This window comes from Pseudonaja textilis, chromosome 3 (genome assembly GCF_049901715.1).
Source record: "Pseudonaja textilis isolate UNSWEBS1 chromosome 3, rPseTex1.2, whole genome shotgun sequence".
NCBI lineage: Eukaryota > Metazoa > Chordata > Lepidosauria > Squamata > Elapidae > Pseudonaja > Pseudonaja textilis.
The window spans coordinates 106,238,698-106,266,601 of record NC_141992.1 but is presented as its reverse complement, the minus strand read 5'-3'; the positions used below and the strand labels follow the sequence as shown (position 1 = coordinate 106,266,601).

The 27,904-nt window shown below is 41.8% G+C and overlaps 1 protein-coding gene and 1 long non-coding RNA gene across 3 annotated transcripts in view; one reads left to right on the top strand and one right to left on the bottom strand.

The window, feature by feature from the left end:
- Nucleotides 1-27,904, bottom strand: part of CRIP2 (cysteine rich protein 2) — a 161,750-nt gene that overhangs the window by 113,750 nt on the left and 20,096 nt on the right. For both annotated transcript variants that reach the window (XM_087932051.1, XM_026718744.2), the window contains exon 2: nt 10,140-10,234. In XM_087932051.1, coding sequence (XP_087788177.1) covers nt 10,140-10,234 — 95 coding nt within the window. The remainder of the gene's footprint in view (nt 1-10,139; nt 10,235-27,904) is intronic.
- On the top strand, nt 23,065-27,742 carry LOC148126260 (uncharacterized). The gene is made up of 3 exons (XR_015743372.1): nt 23,065-23,192; nt 24,555-24,611; nt 27,195-27,742. It is a non-coding gene; the product is annotated as an uncharacterized LOC148126260 (long non-coding RNA).

The following is a 27,904-nucleotide window of genomic DNA, read 5'->3' as shown; positions in this document are numbered from 1 at the left end:
TTTATATTGTAAGTACTTTTCATCTTGAGTTCTGATGTGTACCTCTTGTAGGCATATTATGTCCATTGTTTTTTACTAATTTTGTGAAGATTTGATTTTGTTTTGTTAAATAATTAAGTCTGTTTATATTTACAGATAGTATTTTCAAATTACTTTCCATTCCTCTTCTTTGCTGCTACTCGCTAGTTTCTATTGTTCCTTGCCTCTGTGCTCTTGTTCTTATTCTTCTTTATTCCTGTGGTTCTCCTTCTTTTCTTCCTCTTCCTCTTTCTCCTTCTTGTTCTTGTTCTTGTTCTTTCCTTTCCAATTGTTGATCTTCTTGGCTAGCTGATTCTAGTTCTTCTCTACTACTGCCCATTTCTTCTGTGCCTCCCAGTTGGTTGTAGAAGTCTTGCGCTTTCTCTAAGGTATTATCTTTTTTTCCTTGCCACGATATCAACATTCCCTCCAGTGTTATCCATCTAAATAATATGTTATTCTTGTTGAGTCATGCTGCTAAGAAATGATATCCTCTCCGCTGTTCACGTACTCTTTTTGAGATTTGCTTTAATGTGGTAATCTCTTTTCCTCTATAAGACATTGGCCTGTCTCTTGTCATCTTATATATTATATCCCTCACTTTTTTTCATGCAAAGTGGACGTGAACCTCTTTTGGCACTCGGTGACATCTAGCATAATTTGTATAAACTCAGTAGACTTCATCCGATTTATTAATTATCTCACTTTTATCTCTTTGAAGCGACTTTTATGGCCACTTGGAACCACTCTAGAGAGTCTCTTTGGGACGTCTTGACAGGCAGTTACTTGGCTAATTTGCTTGTCCAGGCTTGTTCTGAAAAAATGGACGAGCATCTGGTCAGGCAAAAGAGGTAGCTTCCCACTGATTCTCCTGAATTCACGGATGTGTTCCTTGATGGGCCATCCTCCCTGCTTAAGATTGATGAGCTCATCTTCTACATACAGGTCCTCCTCTGCCTCCTCAAATCTGGCCTCTATATCCTGCAGTTGGGGGGCCCTTCTCTTGTGGAGGGTTGCTAGCCATCCTCTGACTTCTCCCTCTAGCCCCTCAGAAATGGTATTCACCATAGCTCTGGGGGATGGATAGAGATGTCCATAGTGTTCTTGGTGGATCTCATCTGAGTCAAGGAATAGAGCTAGCTGGTCTGGGTGCCCATCAAATATTTTCCTGAACTGGGGTGGATAATTGAGCACTATTCCCCCTTCCTCCTGTCGCCCTCCATAAGCCTGAGCTTGAGGTGGCTGGCCTTCTTCCCCAGCTCCAGTTTGTAGAGAGGGAGGGGGCTACCTGCTGTGTGGGGAAGGCACTGGCTGCAACTTTGGATTCCTCTTTCTTCTGGTGGATGGAGAAGGAGGGCTGTGGTCTTGCCTCCTTCTCCTCACTTCAAAGGGCTCTATAAAAACTCCCCTCTGTTTTGGATGGTATGACAGGCCGTCATCCCGAATGGTGACCTGGTCAAATTCCTTCCTCAGCTGCTCTATAGACCTCCCCAGGGATTCCATCAGGGACTTTGGGGCCCTGGTCTATGCCAGTTCCACATCCAATCAACTCTTCTCAGTTCACTCAGGGGCCTTCTCCATTTTGGGGTATGGGGGTGGGTAAACCCAACCTCGAGCCTTTAGGAATTTTCTTTTGCCACCAGTACTCATCTGTTTTTCTTTCCTCTACTGGAGCAGATTTCTCCACTTTGGAATTCAAGGGGGGGCTGACCTCTAGCTGCAATTATGCTGTCAACTTCTGGCTGCTTCTGGCTGTAGGCCAAGTCTGTTTCTCCTTGGATTGCCTGGAGTAGACTTTTTTCCAATAGCCCGCCCTCTGCCATGGCTGCCTTTCTCTCCATGAATCCCAGATGTTGGGGAGCTATTGGAGAGGCTGGGACCCAGGTACCCCGGTAATGTTAATTAAGAGAATCGGTTTGCTGTCAGGATTCCAGTGATCATCCTAATTAAATCAGGCTTCTCAGCCAGAAGTTCTCATAACTTGTTCGCACCATTGGATTGGCTCACAGTTGAACTGGACATTGGGAAGGGCCTCAAAAGAACCAGTTTAACCTAATGTTCTGGTACAGGAAATTCAGATTCAGCATACACTCCCCCTGCTATCATTGTCTTCAAATAAAAATTCCTGTCAAGATTCCAGCAATTGCCCTAACTAAATCACGAGCCTTGAGCCAAACTTCAAAAAACTTCAAATTAACCCAATTGGCCAACATGACACTTGGAGAAGGGCTATTTCCTATTTTAATTATATTAAAACCACAGGAAAGATTTAGACTTGGTTTTCCTTTGAAGCTGTACCAAAATGATGTATTCAATAAAGAAGAGTTTTGAGGAGGATCCTAGTCTTATTTGCTTGGGTTCATTAGTCGGAACCTTGATCAGAATTATGGTAGCTCTCAAAGGGCCAATTAGCTGTGTCACTGTGACTAGGTGGATGTGGCTGGTTAGACACAGTTGGTTTGATGCCACTTACTGGGCGCAGCTGACTCGGGACAGCTGGGTCAGGAGAGAACAAGTCACACTGGCTAACTTGATGTGCTTCTCAGGCTTCCTGTCCTCAGCAGTTGTCGGATTGGAATTTGGTTTGGTGAGGCAATCAGCTGCTCAGTGTCCCTCCTTCCCACACATGAAGCATGTTGTGGACCTTGGTTTCGCTACTGGCCCACCTTTGGCAGCTCTCGGAGCCTCTTTAGGGGCAGAGGGGGAAGGCTTGCTCCAGCTGCAGCTTCCACGGTGCTGGTCTCTAGCCAGATCGATGTCCACCTCGGTTGCCAACACATACCAGCACTGAAGATCTTGAGGGGCTCCCTGGGAGACACAGCTCTGATAGATGTCTTTGTTAAGCCCATCTTTGTAGCACTCCATCAGGACCTCTGGGAGCCAGCCATGCATGTGGCAGGCCAACCCACGAAATTCCTGGTGTATTCTGCTACTGACCTCCACCCCTGGTTTATGGTCTTCATCCTGGTCCTAGCCTTGTGTTCGGCTAGGAGGTCTCAAACCATGTGCGGAGCACCATCATGAACTAGTTGTAATCCCTCAGCTGAAAGGCATTATCATTTTGAAGAGTGCCTATACAATCTGCTATAGCCATGGCCATGGTGACACATCTTACTTTAGCTGCCTCCGAAGCAAAGTCCTCCCCATACTCCTGCATGTGATTCCAGACTTGAGCTAGGGAGAATTCCAGGGCTTTGTGGTCCCATTTGTATTTTACTCCCAGCAGAGGAACCTATGGAATTTGGTGCCTCCAAGGATGGACCTCCTGCTAGGGGGGCCCTGGGCTGCAGTAGTGGTGACTCCCAGGGCAGCTGCTGCCAGAGTACAGGAACTACAGGAATCACAGCTGGGTTTGCAGAAATGGTGGAGCTCCAGCTTATCATGCACTGGCAGGGCATGCTCTTATGCAAGCCGCCCCCCCACCGAGCTCTCTGATTCACAAGCGCTTCATGTAGAAGTTGCTGGGCATATGTCAACAGGAGGTCCTCTTTGTCAGCTTCCTGCAAGGCATAATCTCTCTGCCGTTCTCTAGTGAGTTACCTCTGGGGGTGCTCCTCCGGATCTTCCATGCATCCTATGCCCAGTGACCATCTGGCTCAGACTGGAATCTTATCGAGCTGCAGCTCCTCCATCCATTCTGTCTCCTCATGGTACCTGTGTGGCTGGAGGGAAGTTGACCCCAGGACTCCACAGTCTTCCTAGTTGCTCTGGTGGGTTGACATTATGTGCTCAGTCCCCTTGGTAGACTGGGTCTCCGGTTTACCCAATAAAGCAGATCTTGCTTAATGTTACGCCTGCCTCTGTTCAAAACCCAAGAAAGAAAACCCCCAACTCCACTGAGGTAAAGAAAAGGTACTTTTACTGAGTTTGAAATGATAGCGGTGAAAGCAAAGCAAGATCTGATTCAAAAGGCATGAAAGTTACAGGTTGAAAGTTTCCCTCCCCTCCCAAAGTTTCCCTCCCCCCCCCCAATCCCTCCCCTCAGGGACCCAGGCTGAATGTCCAATCCACATCCTGCATAACGTCATGTGAAGCACATCTTCAGGTATTTTTGTCCATCTGGAGTTCTCGGATGGGTTGGCCTTGGCTGGATTTAAACAACTCCACTCAGCAGCGCAGTAATTCTTGAGAGCAAACCTCCCTTTTAGTTCACATGAGCCTTTACTTCACCAGTTCACTTCCCAAACCCAAATGCCATGTCCCCTCTCCCCGTTATTATGGCAGCCAATAGTAAGCATGCATCAAAGGAAAAACCCATGCTGGAGATTCGGCTGACATTTCTCCTCTCTAGAGGAGAAGTGTCAGCTTGGGTTTTTCTCCTCTCCAGAGAAGTGTCATCTGGATCTGTCAAGGCAGAAGTTGGACTCAGAAGAAATTGCTTCCTGTGAACTTTCTGCTGCATGCTTCCACATGCAGAAGCAGCATCCTTCGCCTCCTGTGGGTGGGCCAGGCAAGGCTGAAAGTGAGGGGTCTGGAGTTCTCCAGGGAGGAAGGCAAGACCAGGGCAAGTGCCAAAGCCTAGTCCACTAGAGGAGCCCTTGCAATCCCTCTCAGGCCATGCAGAGGACCCCCAGATGGCGGCACAGCAGTTGGTGGTATTCAGTCAGTTCGCACCAGATCGGGCGAACCACTAGCAAGAATTTGGCGTGGGTCACCAAACCAGTAGTAACTTCTGGCTGGCCATGCCCCCAATCTGGTTGCCCTCCTGCCCGATGCTCGCTTACCCGCCTGCCTGACATTCGCCTAAGCTATTTTTTTTCCCTCCCAACAATCAGCTGTGCATAGATCAGCTATGCCGGGATTCCTCTTGCTGAGGCCCAGGAAGGCAAAAAATGGAGGGAGCTCAGCCCCCCCTCCATTTTTTGCCTTCCAGAGCCCCAGAGGAGCCTTAGGGGAGCAAAAACGCCCCCCCAGAGGCTCCTCTGAGGCTAGGAAGCTCCCAAAACGGAGCTTGGAGGGGTGCTGCGGGCCCCTCCCATGCTGTTTTTTTTCTTCCTGAGCCTCAGAGGAGCCTTAGGGAAGCAAAAACGCCCTCCCAGAGGCTCCTCTGAGGCTAGGAAGTTCCCAAAATGGAGCTTGAAGGGGTGCTGCATGCCCCTCCCATGCTCTGTTTTTTTTCTTCCTGGGCCTCAAAGGAGCCTTAGGGGAGCAAAAATGTGTCCCCCCCCCCAGGCTCCTCTGAGGCTAGGAAGCTCCCAAAAATGGGTGGGGTAGCAAAAAAGCCAAAAAATACCCATACCCACCCAGTCACATAGCTACGCCCACCAAGCCACACTCACAGAACCAGTAGTAAAAAATGTTTGAATCCCACCACTGCGGCACAGGCTGCCCAGAACCCTAGGCAGAAGAGGCCAAGTGCCCAGGCCAGCTCTTGAGCTTCCAAGGCACTGGGTCCCTGCTGCCCAGTCCAGTCCCGCTTCCATAAGGGGGTGTCCAGCTGCGCTTACATCGAGGTTGCTGCTGCTGCTGTGATTGATCTCCTTGGCCAGGTTGCTCATAATGGGTGCAGGAGAGCAAAGTGCATGGCTCAGAGGGAGGCTTGGTCCTCCAAACACACTCTCACCTGATGAGGGGAAGAGGAGAGATTAGTAGCGCTGCCAGTGGGCGTGCTGCAGTGGCCATGGCTTCCCCACACAGAGATGGGGTGGTCCCAGTGAAAGGGAACCCTTGCGGGCTTATGAGACCTGACTGGCAAGTGGGCCTTGGAGGCGCTGGTGTGGGCATGGCACTGGTCTATAACTTGGTGGTGACCGTCCAGGCCGGAACATGGTCAGACTTAGATCTGACCCGTGGACCTCCCTGGAGCCAATGAGAGGCATGCACACAGGGGCTGGCGAGTATGTGGGAGCTGGCATCCTGGATTAAAGGGAAGCTGGCATCCTTTAACCCAGGATGCCATCTTGCAGGGCAAGACAGTCACCAGGGACACCAGGCACCATGTGCTTGCTTCCACCTATGTGTGTGCCCAAGAGGTGGGGCAGGGGTGGCCCGTTGCTGGCTCCAGGGCAACCCCATGGATCAAAGGGTGCATTCCAGTCTAGATGTCTGCCACCAAGTGATTGATCAGCACCTGGCCAGCCTGGGCTGAGGCCAAGGCACTGGGGGCTGGTCCTTCACTGTCTGTCCCATGGGCCAGATCTAAAAACATCATAGGTTGGATCTGGCCTGTGGGCCTTGAGTTTGACACCCCTACTATATAGTTTAGTTAACTGACTAACAAAAAGTTCATCTATTTCCTCTGTTTGGTTGGGTGGCCTATAGCAATGATCGCTAACTGGTGGGCCGTGAGAAAATGTTGATGGTCCACAGAAAAATGTCACCCCAGAGCACCCCCCCCCAAAATTAATCCAGGCTGCTCAGGAACACAAGGCTGTGCCACCCACATAGCCCATGGGAACGCTCCCCACCCACTCACTCCTTACCTGGCAAACTCGCCTGCTAAGTTGCTATTTTTTCTTTTTCTTTTTCCTGACCATCAGTTGTTCTGCTGTACTGGGAGATTTAGATTGGCTAGAAAGCAGGAAGCCGTTGGATTTCTTGCTTTCTAGCTAATCTTTAGGTCTTCGTCTCTAAGCAGAGCCGAATCTTCCTTAGGACTGAAGCTTCTATTATTCAGTGCAGGTAGCCGATGGCAGAATCATAAAATCTCTACGTGAATCTGTGATTCTGTGAGCAACTCAATCTGCCTGCCTGCTTTGCTTGATTTGGGGTAAAAGTTGCTCTCTTTTTTTATAAAAAAGTCAATATTTACATACATGGTGTGTTGTGAGTTAATTTTGTGAGTTTGCTTGTTAGCAAATTTTATGAGTTTGCTTGCAAGCAAATTTTATGAGTTTGCTTGCAAGCAAATTTTATATGACAAACTCAGCTAGCCGATGGCAGAAACACATATCTCTGAATAAATCTGTGATTCTGTGAGCAACTCAATCTGCCTGCCTGCTTTGCCTGATTTTGTGTAAAAGTTGCTCTTTTTCATAAAAAAATCAATATTTACATAAATATAATATTTACATACAAGCCATGCCCAGCCAGTCATGTGACCACAAATTAGGTCAAGCCCACAGAACCAGTTAAGAAATTTGAATCCCGACCCTGCCTCTGTATGTGTGTGTGTGGGGAGGGAGAGAGAGGGGGGGGTTAGATCTCTCTCTCTCCCCTCCCCTCCCTCCCTCCCTCCCCAAGGTCAGCAAACCGCTGTCAGTCAAAATTCATATTAGTGGTCCCCAGGATTTAAAATTATGACTTTGATGGTCCCTGAGGTCCAAAAGGTTGGTGACCCCGGCCTATAGTATACATCTATGGCAATGTCATTTCCCCCATTTCTTGACCCAAATCCCAAGAGAGGTTTCATCATTGTTGTGCTCTATTTCTGTAGACATGTAGTTTTTTCCTATATATAGTACAACTCCACCTCTTCTTTTATTTAGTCTGTTTATTTTAAACAATATCATATCTGCCCTCAATTCCTTGAATTTTTAATTCACCTTGTTTATTCCCGGTACTCTGTGCATTGGTGTGTAGACATTTGAGTCCTTTTTGACTGACCGTGTGTTTACATAACCTGTTTTGTCCCTGAATTCCCCTACTTTCTTGCCACCTGTTTGATTAGTGAACATGGCATTCACTATTAAAAGCTTGGTTTTGCTTGACAGCAAAGTTGATATTCTTGTCTGCACAAATATCTATGTTACATGCACAGATAACCCTATTAGTTTTAGATTGTTGGGGACAGAAATGTTCTGAATCAATTAACTCTCTGTCCCCAATTAGGAGGACAGTTGAGGAGTTTAGTAGAAAAGTTTAGTTTAGGAGTTTAGTAGAAAAGAATTGTGGGATATCTTTATGACAATAAACCGCTATCTCCAAATGATCTGTCCCAAAAGTACCATGGAGTTATTTGGATAAAGGCAAAACTTAAGAACACCATCAGACACTATCTACAAGTCTGGTCAAATCTCTCAGATCATCCCCTGAAACAGACTTGTAAACATGAGAAAACAGAAATGTCTGGTCTCACCACAGAGTTTACAGAATTAAATGGATCAGTTCTGAATTGCTTTTCCATCCAGAATTAATTGAAGTAGCAAATTAGGGATTTTTAAAAAAAATTAAACTGTATGAAACAAGAAATATAACATTTTATTAAACTCAAGTGAGATTCTGCTAACTGACTATGTCCCAATTTTTTACTGCCACCAACTGCTGGTCATGCAGAATAATCAGGAAGACAATGGTAACAGGATAAAAAATAGCAAATAAAAAAGATATAATCATTAATTTTTACAGCTTATTAAAAAAATGCAATATAAAATTAAAAATTGCACTGCCATCTACACACCACATAGTGAGAAATAATAGAACAAGCACATTTTACCATTATAATGCAAAGCTTAGATCCAAAATTGACTTTTATGATTTTACAGGGGATGTTAACAAAATCACCATCAAATCATAAAACATATTTGTGAAGTATAAATGTCATGTCTACTTATATATTTTTTAAAATAAAACAGAAATACCACCAATAGAAAAAATATAATGGTTATAGCATATGATTGAAAACAGAACATACATACATTAAAATTTTTGTCAGCTCTGGAAGCCATATTAGAACCAGAAGCTTCCATGCTGCCAAATTCCTGTGCCTGGGAAAGTAGGAGGGGGGAATTTTAGAGTGTTGGTAGTTAGACATAATAGCATTCTTCTTTTCAGTCAAGATTATGTTATTCCTGCACCTCGAGAAGGAGTGGTTTTGATGTCTCAAGTTGGGACTGTTTGTGATTGGACCATGTGATGAACTGATGGGTGCAGGGGTTGGGTTTTGAATTACTAAGGGAAAACCTGGGACTCTCAGATTTGGATTTTCCCAGATGTGCCAGTATGCCTATTCTAATAAAAGGAAACTTTGAGAAAATGCCTGTCTCTGAGTTTTTAATTGGAGTTGGGTTTTTCTGGAACCCTGATATTTCTACACAGAGGGAAGCATGCAGTGGGGTACCACAAGGGTCTGGCTTAGGCCTAGTGTTCTTCAACATCTTCATAAACAATTTAGATGAGAAGGGGAACTCTTAAATTTATAGATGATGCCAAGCTGGGGGGAATACCCAACAGTTTAGAAGATAGGCTTAAGATCCAGAAGGATCTTGAGAGACATTCATCCTGGGCCTTATCCAATAAAATGCAACTCAGTGGTGAGAAAAGTAAGATTTTACACTTAGGCAAGAAAAACCAAATGCACAAGTATAGAATAGGTGGTACCTGGCTCAACAGCAGTAATTGTGAGAGGGATCTACATGTCCTAGTAGACAATTACTTCAGTATGAGCCAGCAATATGTGGCAATTGCCAGAAAAGCTAATTCTGTCCTAGGCTGTATCAACAAAGGGATCGAATCAAAATCATGTGAAGTCTTAATATTGATTTATACCACACTGGTAAGACCACACTTGGAATACTGTGTCCAGTTTTGGTCACCATGACACAGAAAAGATGTCGAGATTCTAGAAATAGTTCAGAGAAGAGCAACAAAGATGATTAGTTGACTGAAGGCTACAGCATACGATGAATGATTGCAGGAATTGGGTATGTCTAGTATAATGAAAAAAAGGACTAGCGATGATATGATAGCAGTCTTCAAATATTTGAGGGGCTATTGTAGAGTGGGGGAGACAACCTTTTCTCTATAGCCTCGGAGGGGCAGAACAAGAAGTAGCTGATGGAAGCTTATCAAAGAGAGATCCAACCTAGAATTAAGGAGACATTTCCTGACAGTGAAACAATTAATCAGTGGAATAACTTGCTTCTAGAAGTTGTGGATGCTGCATTACTGGAGTTTTTAAAAAGAGATTGGACAGCCATTTGTCCGGAATGGTATAGAGTCTCCTGCTTGAGCAGGTGGTTGGGCTAGAAGTCCTCCAATATCTCTTCCAACTCTTTTATTCCTCTAATTATGTAAAATTATTCAAGTAAAATACAGATAATAAAGAGGGGAAAACTAATAAAACAAAAAAATTCCATATAGTCTCTATTTTGTATCAAAATGTGGCATTTATGTAACTCAATCACTGACTGTAAATGATACAGAAACTTATTGCTTAATCTTCTCATTATCTGATCTCTTACCTCTGCATGCCCCCCAGGTGTCAAGGTCTTGTTGCAGCGCTCACATTTCAAACAGAATTTGTGCCAATCTTTTCCCAAGGAAGTTACTTTTTCAGCTGTACAAACAAACAAAAAATAGAGTGTCAGAAGTTTACAGACCAGATTCTCAACGTTTATATCTTTCAAGACTCACTTGAAAGGACTAAAAATAATTGAAGACCATCACTCACAAAATGTAAGTGGAGGCAGAATCACATATATCTGCTGTAATCTGTGTTTTATGAACGCTTTAGAAACCTCTCCCTCAGTAAATATATGCTAACAATTTAAATAATCAACACATTGCTTGCCTTTTCATGACCTTACAATCAGCTGCCTGAGGTAGCTACTTAATTCTGCCTCACAGTATCTCTCCACCACTTCATTTATTACAAGTTTTTTATTTTAATCATGACACTAGTAAATTTCTTCTCAAGGTAAAAAGTTCAGACATCAACAGTTTAGTCAAGTATAGACTGAAGTTATTTAAATAAAAATATTTCAACTATGATGACAAAAATGTGATGCCACCAATAACCATCTTGTCTCTTAAGAGTATACAGGTTGGTTTTTTTAGAAAAGGAAGAGGGGATCTGGGATGCCCTAGATTTTCAAGAGAGAAACGTTCATTAAGACAGAATAGCTATCTATGATCAAGGCAGTAATACAACTAAATTCTAAATGACACTAACTATAGAAGATGATCCATTTGAGTGAAAATACTATTGAATATGTTGGGGATGGCCAATGTACTAGAAGAACTGAGAAAGGTGAATGTTACAATCAAGAAAATTGATGTTTTTAGCTATATGTGATACCTTTCTCAACTATATAGATGAAAATGAAAATGCAGATGAAATATGGCAAGGATTATAAGAGCTATTTCAGTAAAAATAACATGGCCTCACAGGTTTCACTTGGGTAATATAATCTTTAAAGATATACTATACACCTTAATATCAGCTTCTATTTAAGAATGATAAAAGAACTAGAACTACAAGATGCAAAACTTCCTAGGGAGATAAATTGATGTTCTACTCCATAGTCTGCCTGTGGAATATGGAAGGATTATTAATTTTGTTCAGGTAAAAGAAAATCCAAGATTTTTTCCTAGAATAAGTACAGGAGTTTTATCTCCAAAAGCAAACTCAAAAAAGTGACTGTCCAAATCAGCCCTATAGGCTCACATATTTTTTTAAAAAAGCAAGGACCATCCATTTCTCTTTTGGAAGCAGTTTGCATTTAAAAATAAATTCCCATAAAGACCTCTCAGCAGAGAAATTCCATTGAAGGCAAATTCCACACAAATGAATCAGGCATGCTGATACAAAAGAGAATCAAGTCAGGGTTTTATGAAAATGAACCCCATAAACTAAAATATGTTGCTGGAGAAATTATTTTCAGAATCAGCTGAAAATGGACTCATAGCAAAACAGTTTGGATAGTGAGATTTTTTCCTCATATTTCCTTAACGATGTAAACTTTTTGGGCATAGATATGAATTGCAAACTTTAATTTACTTTGACAACATTTACAACAAACATGCAGAGGGCAAAGGAACAGTATCTACTATAGCATGGATCTACTATAGCATGGAACAAAATACTATATATGGAACAAAATTTAAGTTTGCATTTTCTTGATCAATTGATCATCAACAGGTGTGACCTACCTCTATAAAAACTGATTTTTTAGAGTTTGCTAGTCTTCAGCATTGAGGTATGTGTTAACACAATGCAAAAGAAGAAAGTTATCAACAACAATCTTAGAAAAGCAATTATTGCTGCCATCAATCTGGGAAGGGTTATAAGGCTATTTCAAAACAATTTAGAATCCATAATTCTACAATGAGGAAGATTATTCACAAGTGGAAAACATTCAAGACAGTTGCCAATCTTCCCAGGAGGAGATATTCCAGCAAATTCGTCCAAAGGTCAGTCCAAGTAATGCTCAGAGAAATTGAAAAAAAAAAGGCACGAATTAGATCTCAGACCCTACAGACCTCAGTATGGTGTGTTAAAGTTCATGACAGTACAATTCAAAAAAGATAAACAAGTATGGTTTGTTTGGAAGGGTTGTCAGGAGAAAGCTTCTCCTAAAAAGAACATGGCAAGCTTAAGTTTGCAAAGTTGCATCTGAATAAATCTCAAGACTTCTGGAACACTGGATAGATGAGACCAAAGTGAAGCTGTTTGGCCATAATGCTCAGTGCCACATTTGGCGAAAACCAAACACAGCATATCAGCACATCTTGTACTGTCAAGCACGGTGGTGAAGGGGTGATGATTTGGGTTTATTTTGGGCACCTTGCAGTCATTGAGTCGACCATGAATTCCCCTGTCTACCAAAGTATTCAAGAGTCAAATCTGGGGACATCTGTCCAACAGCTAAAATTTGGCCAACATTGGGTCATACAACAGGACAATGATCCCAAACATACCATCAAATTGCAATAGAATGGATGAAAAAGAAAACAATCAAGGTTCTGGAAAACAGCTGTTGCTTTTCCAAAGGAACATTTGACGTCTGTCTCTGCATCTCCATTTTGTGCAATGGATCACATGGGAAGACACTGATGTACTCACCCAAAACCAAAAATACTGGGACCCCCTTGCTGCCTGATAGGCTATATAGCATGGAAGTATCGAAAGCGAATCAGAATCAGAATAGGTCTTCTAGTCCATCCCCCTGCTCAAGCAGGAGATCCTATGCCATTTCAGACAAGTGACTGTCCAGTCTCTTCTTAAAAACCTCCATGATGAAGCACCTACAATTTCTGAAGGTAAGCTGTTACACTGATTAACTGCCCTCACTGTTAGGAAGTTTGTCTTCAATTCCAGGTTGCTTCTCTCCTTGATTAGTTTCCATCCATTGTTTCTTGTCCTGCCCTCTGGTACTTTGGAAAATAAATTGACCTCCTCTTCTTTGTGGCAGCCTCTCAAATACTAGACTACTACTATCATATCCCACCTAGCCCTTCTTTTCCCTAGACTAGCCAAATCCAAATCATCCAATTGTTCTTCACATGTTTTAGTCTCCAGGCTTTTAATCCTCCTCTTCCTTGCACTTTTTCTGAAGTCTCAACATCTTTTTTGTAATGTGGTAGCCAAAACAAGATGCAGTATTCTAGGTTTGGTCACACTAAGTGACACTAATACTTTATGTGATTTTGATTCTATGTCTCTGTTTATACCAAGAATTGTATTAGCTTTTCTGGCTGTTGCTGCACACTGCTGACTCATGTTTAAGTAATTGTCCACTAAGACTCCAAGATCCCTCTCACAGTTACTGTTTTGGAGCCAGGTTTCACCTAATCTGTACTTGTAACTTTGGTTTTTAATGCAAAATTTTACTTTACAAAATGTTTCTGTCCTAATTTTCTTCTGTTTATGTAAAGCATACAGTAAAAGTGTGACAAGTTTTTTCAAGAACACTGTTTGTAGTCTAGGCTGGTTAATTGAAAAATATCATATAAAAACCAGTAGGAAAAACTAGAGTAGAATTAATTGTTTACCCTCAGAAATAAAAGACATGAAGTAAAACATAAAGCACTTATTGGGCAACCAGGGAAACACCCTAGGAGTGTGGGATAAGATCCAAACATAAAGTGTATTTTAGTCTGCCAGTTCAGGAAGCAGCAATGATGTAATATCCCACGCGCAGGTCTGGTGATAACCAATGCCAGTAGCCAGAACAGAAACATAATGTTCTCTTTAGAGAGGAAACTAACTGAGCTAGTCAACAAACAGAAAAATATTTCCTACTGAGTGCTACAGTTCCAAAAATGCACAAAAAAGTTCTACTTTCTATCCCAAACATTCCTTTTCTGGGCGGACAGCAGAAAATACCAAAAGAAAAGATTTGACATCTTGTTATAAATGATAAACTAAAAGGCACACCAAGTTGCTTTCCACTGAGGGAAGTAAGAAAAATCCTCAGGAAACACAAACTTAAAGCTGCTTTTAATGATTTCTGTGTTTCCAGAAGATTTGATTCAAGCTAAGTTTTGCTTCTCTCCTTTAACATTTAACACTTGGCTGAAACATACAGTTTGCAGTTTCAAAGAAATCTAAGAGGAAGATGGATGATTCAAGCTCGGGGTTGGAATGTGGACTTTTTTTCCAAAATGTTTCACTCTGTCTAGTTATTTCCCTTTCAAAAGGATTTTTTTCCAGAACAGGAGAGGTATTTATAAATAATTCTGAAATATCATAACATGATATGATAATAATAAAACAATAAAAATTGTGGGAATGGGTAGGTTGAAAGCAATGAAAGACTTTATGAATTGTTGACTGAAGGAAGAAATAGGGTTGGCTTGATTATTTCAGAGACAAGACAGGTCTTGAAACAGATAACCCAGATTCTAAACTTTTGTAAATATAACTTATGACCACGATGTGCCAAAATGAACTTCAAAGCAGAGGCTTTGAAGAACAAAATCTAACTTTTATTGATCAATAAAGGGGTAAGACCTCTCCTCGCATAAACACAGATATGTGAGGAAAGTTAAAAAGCATATAGACGAAAGTAACTCTTCTTATACCTTAAGATTCTTTTAGAAGTAGAATTTCCTGCAAAAAAACAAATGTCCTTCTGGCACTTGTTTATCTTTCATTATCCCTTCTCCTATTGTGCTGTTAATCGATCACAATTGACCATTTAAGAGGGCTATTAACAGCATACTTCAAAAGGTGTATATTGCTCCAGAAGTAGGGAGTTACGTTCCCAGGGAGTAGGTTCCATTCAGATTGATTTAGATGGGATAATCATGTATCTCAATAGGAGAGGGATGTAACTGATTGCAGGCATGTGTTATTACTGATTGCAGGCATGTGTTATTAGTTTTACAACATGTGAAAGGTTAAAGAAATATTTTCTACAACAGCAAGATAAGAAATGCCTATAGAGATAAATACTTCTACATATATAAGAAAACAATGCCTAACATCAAGATAACACATGCCTATAGAGTAACTCTCTACTTAATGCTATATTTTACTTCTTTCCTTTCTTTCCTTTCTTCTTTCTTCTTTCCTTATACTTTAAAAAAGCTATACTCCACATAATTGGTACTTCTATATAAATTTTTCTGTGTGAGATCATTCAGATTCAAATTGCTTCCTATCCTAGCAAGCAATCCCCATCAAGCTATTTTTCCATTATGAAGCAAATGTGAAAATACCAAAGATTAGAAATGAAAATGTCAAAGATTAGAAACTGAGAGATAACATCTATACTTTTCTGTCACCAAATAATTCTAAAAATGAGGCTATGTTGTTCCAAAACAGATGTGTTTGGATGAGTTAGGAATGTATGAACTTTTTTAAAAATCCAGGCATACAATTTTATAAATTATGTAAATGATCTGTTAATACGTCAAGCCTTTCTTGTAAATATGCTTGAAGAACCTGCGCTTGATAGAAGGGACTTGTGTGTGCTGTTAAAAACTGGCATACATGTCTACATGCTGAGTGCTTGTAGATTCTAGGTATCAGATTATATACAGAGTTGGTCTGACGTATTGGCCAAATTTAGGGACCACCAGGTGGGGTCAGATCCCACCTATACCATTGAATTGATGATGCGATCGACTCATAATGTCTGATTTTCAGCAATTGTATAGACCAGCAATCTTCACATTGTCCAATCTTATGTGCCTTTTTTCAGTTGTTTTATGTAATATTCTGGCTGGTATTGACTTCGATGGTGTAGCCATTGTGGTTTTGGTGGCCTCATTTCCTTTTACAACTGCCTTTTCCAGTGAATTTGATTGTATAACATTACTGTAATAAGTAAGGCAGAATTTTGTGATTTTGCCTTCCAGCTATATGTCTCGTTCTATATGTTCCAGTCCTTGCTTATTCACACGAGCTTTCTCAAACACTGCAGTTTGAACAAATTGTCAGTGCTGTCAACTCACATTGCCCCTTTGCTGCTTCGCTGATGCTAGGCTGCCATGAACCCTTGCAGATAGGAAGGGAAGACAAGAAACCAAAACCACTTTGAGTGCCTACCAGAGACATCGGTTGACTGACCGCAAGGTCACAACCATGGAAATGGAATGTTTACCATAACTGAGCCCGTCAAGCAGAAGAACTGTTACCAAACGATTTGTTTGAATTCAGTTGGACACCAGAGAGATTCTAAAGGGGGCAGGGGAGGACCTAAGAACAGGGAAAATAAGTAGATAGTTTTTGAGCTCAAACTTCAGATTTGGCTTTTCTTATCTTGGCTTTAGTAAAAAATATACCTTTCAACTTGAAGGCTACCGCTGAAGGCTCTTTCTTTCTAAATGGCCAAGTTGGGACAAGCCCAATATTTAGCAAGATCTGCAGTATTGGTCTAACCAGAAAATTGCCTCTACCAAAGGGATCATGCAAGAGATATCACACCATGGAGGAGATGAGATGATGGAGACCTGGTGTCAGATCCTTCTTCAGTGGAAGAAGAAAAGCGGGGGGGAGACTGATAAAGAAATCCTTTCTTGATGTAACCTGAATATATTTAATCTTATATCAAATTTGTATAACCCACACATGATACAATGGAGGGAGAAAAGCCAGATGGCCAGAACCTATCGCCTCTGAGAGGCACAGCCAAGAGATGAGAAGACCATAAAAATTCCACAGTGAGATGTGTCCTGGGAATCTCTGGAAAAGTTCATTCTAAAAAGAGGGTGGGAGAAATTGGGTATGCCCTGGGAAACTGTGAAAAAGATTGTTTCTACAGAAGGGGTGGGGGAGAATTAACATACTGGCTTTTGTTTCACTAAATACACATTGAGATAAGGGGAGGTGTTCTAAGCTCCCTTATCTACCCCTGTGTGCCTGAGGGACCTCAGACGCTGCTTTGAACTCCTACATGAATTGTCTCATCTCAATAAAGGATTCCTTTTGATACGTTTGGTTTTCAGAAGTTCATTCTTATTAATTGAATGGGAAAAAGTTCTGTAGGCTGACGCCTGGGAGGAGGCTGCTTTGAGACCAAAGGATAATGAGGAGTAACCCAGGCTAGGAAACTAAGCAGAGATCCCCACTAGAAGCAAGCAGCTGACCATAAGCTTGGTGGTCAGCCAGAGTCATGAGATTGGAAGACTGGGATAAACCTCCTCCCAGAGTAACTCTTAGCTGAGGGAGCTGATCCCAAGCCCGACACTCCACCAAGCCATGTGAGGACATTCCGGAAAAACCAGACACCCATGTCTCAAGCAGGCAATCAATTTTCTGAGGGAGACCTTTGACAAGCTGACAGTTGAAGTCTTCCTAAAGTGGCCAGACCCACCACTGCTGCAGCAGCCCAGCCAACTGCTGCCAAACTGGCTCAGGCACTGAACCCAAGCCGCTCTCCTGGGGAAGGGGGATCACCATCCACTGGTGCTAGGAGTAAAATTGAGAAGGATCCAAAAATAGCTGGCCTTCTTCCTCACCCAAGCGTGGAATTATATGAAAGAATATGGGTCAGACCTGGCAAATGACAATGATACCGTGGAATTGTGGCATTTTGACAGATTTACAGCTGCCTTGAGGAAGCAGTTTGAGGACCCACTCACCAACCAGAAAGCCCAGACCAGAATCAGAACCTTCAAGTAAAGGAAACAGCCCATCACAGCCTACATTCAAGAGTTTCGAAGCTTGTCCAGCAAACTGGCAGATTGATCCCAGGATATGCTGATCAAGTGCTTCCAAGAGGCCAGCAAAGTATTCTAGACCTGCCTATCAAAGGGGGTAACCCAAACCCTCCAGGGTTGGTATGTTCTGGAAGATGAGGTGGAAATTGACCTGGCCAGGTACCAGGTACCTGTATCAACCAAAAACAGTGACAGTCATTTGGGCCAGAAAAACTGGAGTCTTCAAAGCCAGGAAAACGAAACTCTAGCCCTCACTGCTGTGGCACTGGGTGAGGGTCATCAGGCTGCTGACTGCCTCATGGGAACCAAAAGGGAACAGAAATGCCAAAGAGATAACACTCAGAGGAATGGAGGTTGTAGTTTCCCCCTTTCACCAAGGGTGAAGGAATTCTGACCAAGGACCCCAAGACCAGAACAGAGAGTGACAGCAGAAGAGACAATGACCTGCTGATAAGTCACACTATAATACCAGTAACTATCCAAGTAGAACTAATGGTGGCTTCCTCGGGGTGCAAAGTTATAGTGGCCACCATACTGGACTCAGGGTACACCAGGTATCTAGTCAGCCCTGGCATCTCAGGGGAACTGAAAACTCCAATAACATTCTCCTAGCTAGATGGATAGCATACAGGGCGGGGGTGGGGAGGCTCATGTTCATTACTGAGCCACTGAGGATGAAAATGGGGCCCCACTGAAAAGTATCAGTTTCATTATGGCACCAGGTATGGACAACCCATGGTGTTGGGTCTAGCCTGGTGTCAGATCCCTGTGATACTGCCATTCTTGTGGGGAGGGGGCCTGGAGGGAGCTCTTTCAATAAAAGGTTTCTTTTGAAATGCTGAAGTTTCAAGAGTCTTTACTTTCTTGAACAGACAGGAGAGACAGACCCTTACACCTGGTTAGAGAATTGGAATCCCTCAGTACTGGAGGAGAAAACTCAGCAAAGGTGGCATGGGGATAAAATCGCAGTGAAAGCAGATTCATGTCACCACATGCCACCAATTAAGAAAGTGAAAGAGGAAAGTGCAGCACTTGGCTTTAGTAAAAGTATTCCTTTCACTATGAATGCAGCTGAATGCTCTTTTTAAATGAGCAAGTCGGCACAAGTTGATTTTCTTCCTAAATTTTCCAAGGCCCAACGTTTGCAATTTTAAGTATCTAGGAAACACAATAGTGCTAACTAATCTGAATTTAGTTACCAAGTTGATGTCCTTGCTTTTCCATATTTGATTCAAGCTCATCTTTGCTGAGTGATCCCAGTGAGGCTTTATTTCTGTACAACATTCACTGTTCTGATCAATTGCTTCATCTGAGAACTACTTGTGCTTTTTCTCTTTATCAACTGTCCAACTAGCAAATCCAAGAAAAGTAGGCATTCTCAGGAAGTTTAAAATCCCCAAAGTAAAACTGTATTGATATACCATTTCAGCACTGAAGAAATAAAACCAGCTCTGAGGTTTTCACGCACAATGCTAACTTACCGTAGTTAAACATTAGTTTCCCCTTCTTCCCACCCAATTAGGAACCCAATTCTTCCCGTCTAATTAGGAACCATCTTTTGTTTTGAGAACAGTTCATTTCTTTGCTGACACCTGCACTAAGTGATTTTGGTGGGTTCTTGACTCACATGGTCTATTCTTGGATCATCTGTATTCCTTCTCACCCTTTCCTCCCCCTAGTTTGTTGGCAAGTTGAATAGTGATAATAGCAATAGCGCTTAGACTTATATACTGCTTTATAGTGCTTTACAGCCCTCTCTAAGCGGTTTACAGAGTCAACATATTGCCCCCAACAATTTGGGTCCTCATTTTACCCACCTCTGAAGGATGGAAGGCTGAGTCAACCTTGAGCCTGGTGGGATTTGAACTGCCAAACTCTAGGCAACTGGCTGCAGAAGTAACTTGCAGTATTGCACTCTAACCACTGCACCACAGAGGCTCCTATGTTGATAAGTGTTCAATTGGTTCAGAAGTGGTTCAAATTTGACACTCTTTTTGTATGAAATTTGTTCAACTGCTGTTTCAATGATGGTCAACTGAATTTCTGGTCATGATTTGTTAACTATTTTCTCAGCAGTGTCCAGTAGTTCAAACCCATTTTTAAGCTCAGTTGCATACATGGAATGGATTTGGGTGATATCCAGCTTGGTGGTACTTTTTTTGATGTTGCATAATTTGACTTTGATCTTGACTGATGATGGAATCTGACTTGGTTACTTTTGGGTAGTCATTATCTCTCAGCCCACTCACAGGACTGTTATGGGGATAAAATGAAGGAAGATTCTTAGCTGCCTTGAGCTCCTGAAGGAAAAGGAAAATGTAAATCTAAAAAATGAGTAATATATATTGTCAGATCGCATAGATCCATATTGGGGATGCTGCCATCCTGGTGGGAAGGGGGTCTGGGTGCATTCTTTAGTTTATAGCCTTTTTCCTGATGCCTATGTATCCTGTACTTTGATTTACCTTCTTGGGAATGTGAGGGCCATCTATTTTATCTCAGTCCCGAAGCCTCCAGGCAAGAAATGCCTGGGAACAACTTATCACCTTCTCAGCCTGCACTACTCAAAACAACTCTGCACTTGTGGATTGGCTTATTCAACATCAGACTAAGGGAAGAGGTTTCTAACTGCTTTATCCTAACTGAATTGCCTGAGAGACTTTAGATCCTGCTTCCTTTGTCTTGCAATCCCTTTCTTTCAATAAAAGGTTCCTTTTGAAATGTTAATTGTTTCAAGAGTTTTACTTTCTTGAACAGAGAGGAGAGGCAGATCCTTACACATATCTCTAAGAAAGCATCTAAAGAAAAGTAGTTTTCAGAAGAATTCAACTAAGCAGCACAATTCTTCTCGTATTATAAGCACATCTCTTACTTTCATTTTATCTTGATAGATATATCAAGTGACATCATAGACTGAATATCATCAAAACTAACAAAACATGTATACACAGACTCCTACTTGACATTTTTCACTTGCTTCTTGCCTGCTATTATGCAAATAGCTTGTTGCATAGGAGGGCACAAATATTTAAAAATTCACCCAAGAAACAATATATTCAATCTTTAATTATCCTGGTAACTCTCAGGCAAAGCTAGTATTAAGGAAACACATATAGTAATGATAGAGAAGATAGCAGTACTCACAATCATAAGGAATGAAGAATTTCAGATGAATTTGTAAAAAACTAGAAGTTTCTTAACTACTCCTACTTACTCTGAAGCAGGCTTTCACTATAACAAGAATGAAAATGTTTCCCTGTTTCATTAAACTCAGGAATAAAAAAAGACCGTAATATGTAGGATAGTTCTATGAAACATTGTGTTCATAGAAGAAAACTTATTTAGATTCATAGACATAAAAACTAAGCAGATTTCCACAGAGAGTTCAACACAGTGTTGCCAATAGCATGTTCAGGACACAAGGTTTTTTTTCCTGCTGCAGTACAGAATGAAGATTATTGTTTGAAATTGTAAAAGAGATCTAATATTTCCAGTCTGAAGAATTACAAAACTATAGCCAGTATTGTTGAGCTTGTTGATACTGCAGTAAGAATTTTTGCTATTGTTACTGCTAGCACGCTTATTTTGTTTTGGCATTCAGTAATCCCAAATAAACTAGACTGGACATAGGCAGACTTCTCACAATTCTATGAAGGACGTAAATAAGTAGGATTCATGTCAGTAGTCTCTCTCTCTCTCTCTCTCTCTCTCCCTCCCTCTCTGGAAATCAAATCCCCCCATTATCCCAAATAAAATATTAACTATAAGCCTTAGAAAATTAGCCATAAGGAAAAGCTTCAGAAAAGCCAAAAGACCAAAAAGCTAATAAAAAGCTGCCTGAAGCCCATTCCACATTCCAGCCAGACACCTAAAGAAAACATTGTAACAAGAAGCTAACTGCAGATGCTGGCACTTAAGGAGATAACGAGCTTATTGAAAGAAGAAGCCAACTATATAGATGGCTCCATTCATAAGCAAATCAAATGCTGCCTGCAGAAGTGCATTCAAGACAGGATATTTCGAAACCCCTTAGAGCAATTTCAACAGCTAACAAAGGCAGAGCGATAGGATTAGAGCAAACAGCCCCTCACCCAAAAATCTAACATAGGACATAGCCATCAGCCACAAAAAGAATTACCCAACACCCTTTTAAAACACAAAAACCATTATTGCACAAATTCCAAACTTCGAAGTTACAGAACCATATAAGAACACTTCCACTCACCCAGTTGGTTGTTCAGCTGTCCCAGAACTGCATGCTGTGTATGTTGGTTTTGTTCACCAATAGCAGAATCTTTCTTTCCAATCAGCCTCCTGTGTGTGTGTGTGTGTGTGTGTGTGTGTGCATGTGCATGTGTGTGAGAGAGAGAGAACGCACACACTAAAATGTCTTCTATTGCCAAGAAGAAACTTGGGTTTTTACATTACAATGACTGAAATCTGAATTGTGTTTCATTAAAAATGTGGTAGAGAGACTGCTGGTCTAGATCAGAAGTGGGGAACTATGGCCTCTTTATGACTTGTGGACTTCAACTCCCAGAATTCCTGAGTCAGCATGGGAGTTGAAGTCCACAACTCATAAAAGGGCCACAATTCCCCACACATGATCTAGGTCAGTGATGGCAAACATTTTAGAGGCCAAAGCATCCAAACTGCAACCCTAATGCCACTTATTTATCACGGGCCAACACAGCAATTTAATCTGAATACTGAGGTTTTAGTTTAGAAAAAACTCATACATTAGTATTTTTGACTTAAAAGAAAAGCACAAAAACAGAGCTTTCAACTTTTTATTGAGGTAAAAGTTTGCATTTGGCATGCTTTTGAACTTAGGAAAGTTAAGAGTCAAGGCTTCTGCGTTATAGGCATGGTGTATGTAAGATAATGCAGTGAACCCTAAACTTTTAGGGACAAGCTATGAACAGTTTTAATTCAGGCTTTGCAGATAACTTTTAAGACAGGCTTATACGGGAGGGAAAAAACAATTTACTGATCAGGAGGGTATTTCGCCTAATCAATAACTGGGATTCCTCCGCACAACCCTATTGAATAACACAAGAGCTAACCCCCTCCCCCATAAAAAAAAAAGCCAGAGGGGAAATGGAGCATTCACCACCTTTCTCCCAAAGCTTTCAGGGGCTTCCTGGCTGCTCCCAAGGACTGCGAGAAGCATCACGGAAGAGGAAAGCCTTCCGGCGCCGCTTCCTCCTCCAAACCTGGGTAAAGACCGTAGCGTGTAAAAGCCGTGTGCCGAAGGGGGAGATCACCGCGCGAAATTCCTTCAGAAGAGTGGAGGAAACGGCCGTTCCTGGCAAGCATCGCTTGGGTGGTGGGCCGACGCACAATACCCTCCCCCTTAGATGCCACGCCTCTATCATAAGGTTCTGCTTTTAAGGAGGAAGTGGGTAAGTTTTCCTTGTAACCCTGGCTGAGGAGTCCGGCATCTAGAGCTCGTTTTCTTCGTTTTGCGGGAAGGCGAGCAAGATAGTCTAGCAGCTACCATGCCCACAGAAGGCTCAGAGTGCTTCCCTCCACCACTTATCTAAATGATCCTCAGCCCAGCCCCTTTCTCCCCTTTGCCTCTTATTTGGTGGGAGGGGAGGTGGAGGTAGATAAATAAATAACCTCAAGAACTGGCAAGAAGACAACAGAGAGAAATAATTTGCAACATGAAAGAAACAGCCGCAGTTCAGGTTCTTTAGTAAAGAAACACACTCGACTCCATTTGATTCAAGCGATAGGATCTTTTACTAAGGTTAAGCGGTTGCAGCAAAATAAAGGATAGATCTGAATATTCCTATGCAAAAGATTACACTTCACCCTTTTCTCTGCCCCCCCCCCCCCACCCTTGACCAGTCCACTACTGCCCAATGGTGTGCCGTTCAGATGTTTTTGGGAATGTCTTGGATATTTGGCACCACTAGATGCAATTTCACAATCTGTTCTCAGCCCAAGTGTCCTTGAAGACTGGTGCAATCCAGTCCTGGAACTTCTGGTTTCCATCAAAGATGTTATCTCCCCCCCCCCCCATCATTTGTCCTTTCATTCCCATTTGTACTCCCTACATTCCATTGCCCCCCTCCTCCAGGATGCCAGCAAAGCATAGAAGTGGAAGATGCCAGATCTGACACAGGTCACATTCCCTTTTGATTTTCTTATCAGACTTCTACTTTGTTTAAAACTGGTGTTTCAAATCTTAATTACAATAGTTAATACCATGTTGTTTACATATAAATTGCATAAGCTGAAGCCATTCCTTATGATACCATGGTTGTTAATTGAATGCTTGTCAGTAAATTAAGATTAAATTAGCAGAGCAGGCAGGCATAGAATTGCACTTACAATATTCTTTCTTGGTAATCAAAAATGGGACCTAGAAGAAAGAGGTAACTCTGCTTCTTCCAATCAGAAGACTATTTTTCCCAAACATTTTTATTAGGTTATAAAATATTATAAAATGCAAAATACAAAAGTAAATAAAAGAGCAGTAAAAGGGGAGGGGAAGGGGGAGAGAGAAATGAGGAAAGGTAGGGAAAAGAAAAAGAAGCATTGACTTCCAACTCTCTCTCTGTTGCAGTAAAATAGGACATTAACATCAAATCACAACTTTGTTTTTCCATAATAATATCAAGTCATTCCTATAAAAATCTATCAATCTAATCTGTAAAACCCAAAGTTAAATTACATTCTTTTCCACATCAAGCATAGAATTCTGAAGCGGTTTCCATGTGGAAATAAAAGTACTTTTTGTTTTTTTCTTTAATCAGAGTATCAGTTTTGCCATTTCAGCCAACTCCATCAACTTCTGCATCCATTCTTCCATGGTAGGTATTGAAGTGTCTTTCCATTTTTGCGCAGACAATAGTCTTGCTGCTGTCAACATGTATAGTAATAAAATTCCATATTTTTCCTCTAGTTCTTTTTCCATTAGTCCATTAGTAAAATACTATTTTTTGAGAATAGCCTCACTTCTAGATCTGCTTTCTGCTTAGTATGGTCATGGAGCAAAGGTGGTATTCAGCAGGTTCTGACCAGTTCTGGAGAACCGGTAGCGGAAATTTTGAGTAGTTTGAAGAACTGGCAAATACCACCTCTGACTGGAGATTTTACAGTATCCTTCCTCTGCCACACCCATAGAACCGAAAAAAAAATTGAATCCCACCACTGTGACGGAGCAGGTTCAATCTTCTTGTAGGATAGAATGGCTCCAAAGACTGCATAGAAGGCAGGGTTATTTCTCTATCTTCCCTCTCCCCAGGTAACTCCATTTCCTGACCACCATTTCTGTTCTGGGCCAGTACCTTTTCTTCCAACAGAAATCCTTCATGGAATCCCACCCTTGAGAATATCAACAGTGAACCATCCAGTAGGCTGTCAATTTCCTTTGGAAGCTCTGTGCAATGCTGAACTATGGGCCATGGGTGCAGGAGTAGAGTGAAGCCCAAACATTTGAATTCTGGTGGCCAGTGTCACAAAAGTGTCTGTTGAATCAAAATTGGAGATGCTGCACCTTTTCACTGAAACAAAAATTGTGGAGCTTAGTTTTCTACATGCATTAAATTCCATGAATTGGTAGCTATGTTGGCTAAATGTTCTTGCTATTCACATTTAGGAGCTAAATTGCTTACTTGGAATTCCCTAGTCTTGAAGTATTCAATCCACAGCAATGAAGCTAATATAGCCTGATATACACTTGCGTAATTCTTACAGAACCACATGAAGAAATTAGCATTACAAGTGATAAATTATATCAGGGGTGTCAAACTCAAGGCCTGGGGGACAGATCCAGCCTGCAGGATGCTTAGATTTGGCCTGCGGAGTTACCCTGGGAACAACAAAGGACCGGCCGTGGTGCCTCTGCCAGAAAAAAGGAGTGGGTGGCCCTCCCGAGCTCCATTTTCACTGGCAGAGGGTTGCAGGAAGCCGTCACAACTGAAAATGGAGCTTGGGAGCCCGTTTTTGCTGGCAGAGTGTTCAGGCCACTACAGGTGCCCCCGACACAAGTGACATCAAGCTGGCCATTGTTTTGGCAAAGATAAATAAATCAGTAAGCCTTTTGGCCAAGAATGAATTTAGATCAGTATACTTGAAGTAACATTCATTTTTATCATAAGTTCTTCAGCACATTTGCCAATGCACTAGATTTAATTGGACAGTCTTCATTTTTCAGTTGTATCTATGGCAGTAGAGGTGACTTCCTGTTGAGGTCTATGGTTCAGGAACTGGCAGGTCAACACTAATTCAGGGTCAATCTTGCCCTTTGTGAGCAAGAAATGGTTTGCTGAGTCCATGGACATAGCAGAGAGTAACAATAAAAATATCTATCTTTAGTAATAAAAATAAAAAAGAATTATCCAGACTCTAGCAGCTTCCATTTGAGCTACAGAACAGTCTGCCAAATCTTTTTTATTTTGGAGTGATCAAGAATATGGTTGCTGGGATCAACAGTGCAAATATTTTAGCAGTGCTCAAGGCAAGGAGGACAGGTTCCAACAGAAAGGAAGATCAAATTAATACTAAATACACCTACACAATTTTGAGCCACCTGGGAACATAATGCAGGCACAACTGGTGCTCAAGGAGATTAAGGTTAGATTTCTACTATTGCTAATGTGGGAAGCCCCTCCTTCAAGAAGAATGAAATATTTTGGGAAATATTAAAAAGGCAGAACATTGTATTTCCCTAATTGAGAAATGAAGAAACATTTTTTAGAGGCAGAAAGCAGCCCCCACTCTTTCTTAATAGCCCCCCTTAGATATTTTGTGCCCATTAAGAAAGACTGGGCCAGCCTATCTACAAAACAAGAGAACTTCAGCTCCTGGGTGATGGGATTAAGAACAGGACATGATCCTTCAGGACATAATAGGATTAACCCACTACCATTTAGCAGAAGACACAGAACTCACTACATTGCACAATCTCCTAAAGGCATTTCAGACGTTGCACAATCCTCCTAGCAACATCTCTGAAACATATAAAAACCCCTGTACTCATCAAGCCAATTGGTCAGCTGACTCAGGACTGCTGTTGGTTCTGTTCATTGTTAATCTTTCTTTCCAATCAGCCTCCATGTTTCCAGTGTCTTTCTCCCAGCTTGGAACTGAACCAGATGGATATTTCTTCCAACATTAATATCCAAGAAGTCAGTATTAGACTGTCTGCTATTGACCTCACCCCTTTCCTAAGAGGTCTGTAGGGGGCGTGCATAAGCGCACCAACGTGCCTACCGTCCCTGTCCTATTGTTTCTTTTTATTTTTCTTATATTTATCCATTTCATGTATGTTTATACTTATACCTGTTATCGTATAATTGCTTGACAAAATAAAATAAATAAAATAAAATGTTGGAGGCTATTCATCATCTGTTGAGCATTTGAGGCTGAACAGTTTTACTTACCTGTTCTAGGTGTCGTTTATTGTCCCACAGAAAATCAGGACCTGAAACGCTGCTTGAATTTGAGCCACTAAACAGATTCACCAGACGTCATACATTTATAATGAAGATATTGGTATACGCAGCAGAAGCTACAGATAGTCCTTTACTTACAACCATTCATTTAGTGACTGTATGGTGGCTCTGAATAAAGGGATCTATGACCCATGCCCAAAGTTACAGCCATTGCAGTCCTTGAGTTTTGTGATAAAAATTTGGGTACTTAGAAGTCCGCTCACACAATCATGGGGACACTGCAATTCCTCCCCATTGCTTATCTTCCCATCCACTTCTGCCCTTTTGGTGACTTTACACCTGCCCTATGGGGCAGCGAGTAAGCCCAGAATGGGTATTGGTAGAAGTTACCATGAACACCCTTTCTATTTATGCTGAGAGAGAGCCCAGGATGGGTTGACTCCTTCCTATGACGTCATTTAGCTGAGTCTGTACTAAGATATAAAAGCCAGCCCCTGGGAGAGACCCCAGCTTTGGCAAAGATACTTGACAGACTGAAAGGTGTCTCTGAAAGCACAAAATGAATACAGAAATACATCTTACCCTCTCCGGACGAATCAAGGGAGGGGCTGGGCTCTCTCGCAGCATAGATAGAAAAGGCGTCCACCGTAACTTCTACCAACGCCCATTCTCCTCCATGCTGCATAGAGAGCCCAGGATGGGACATA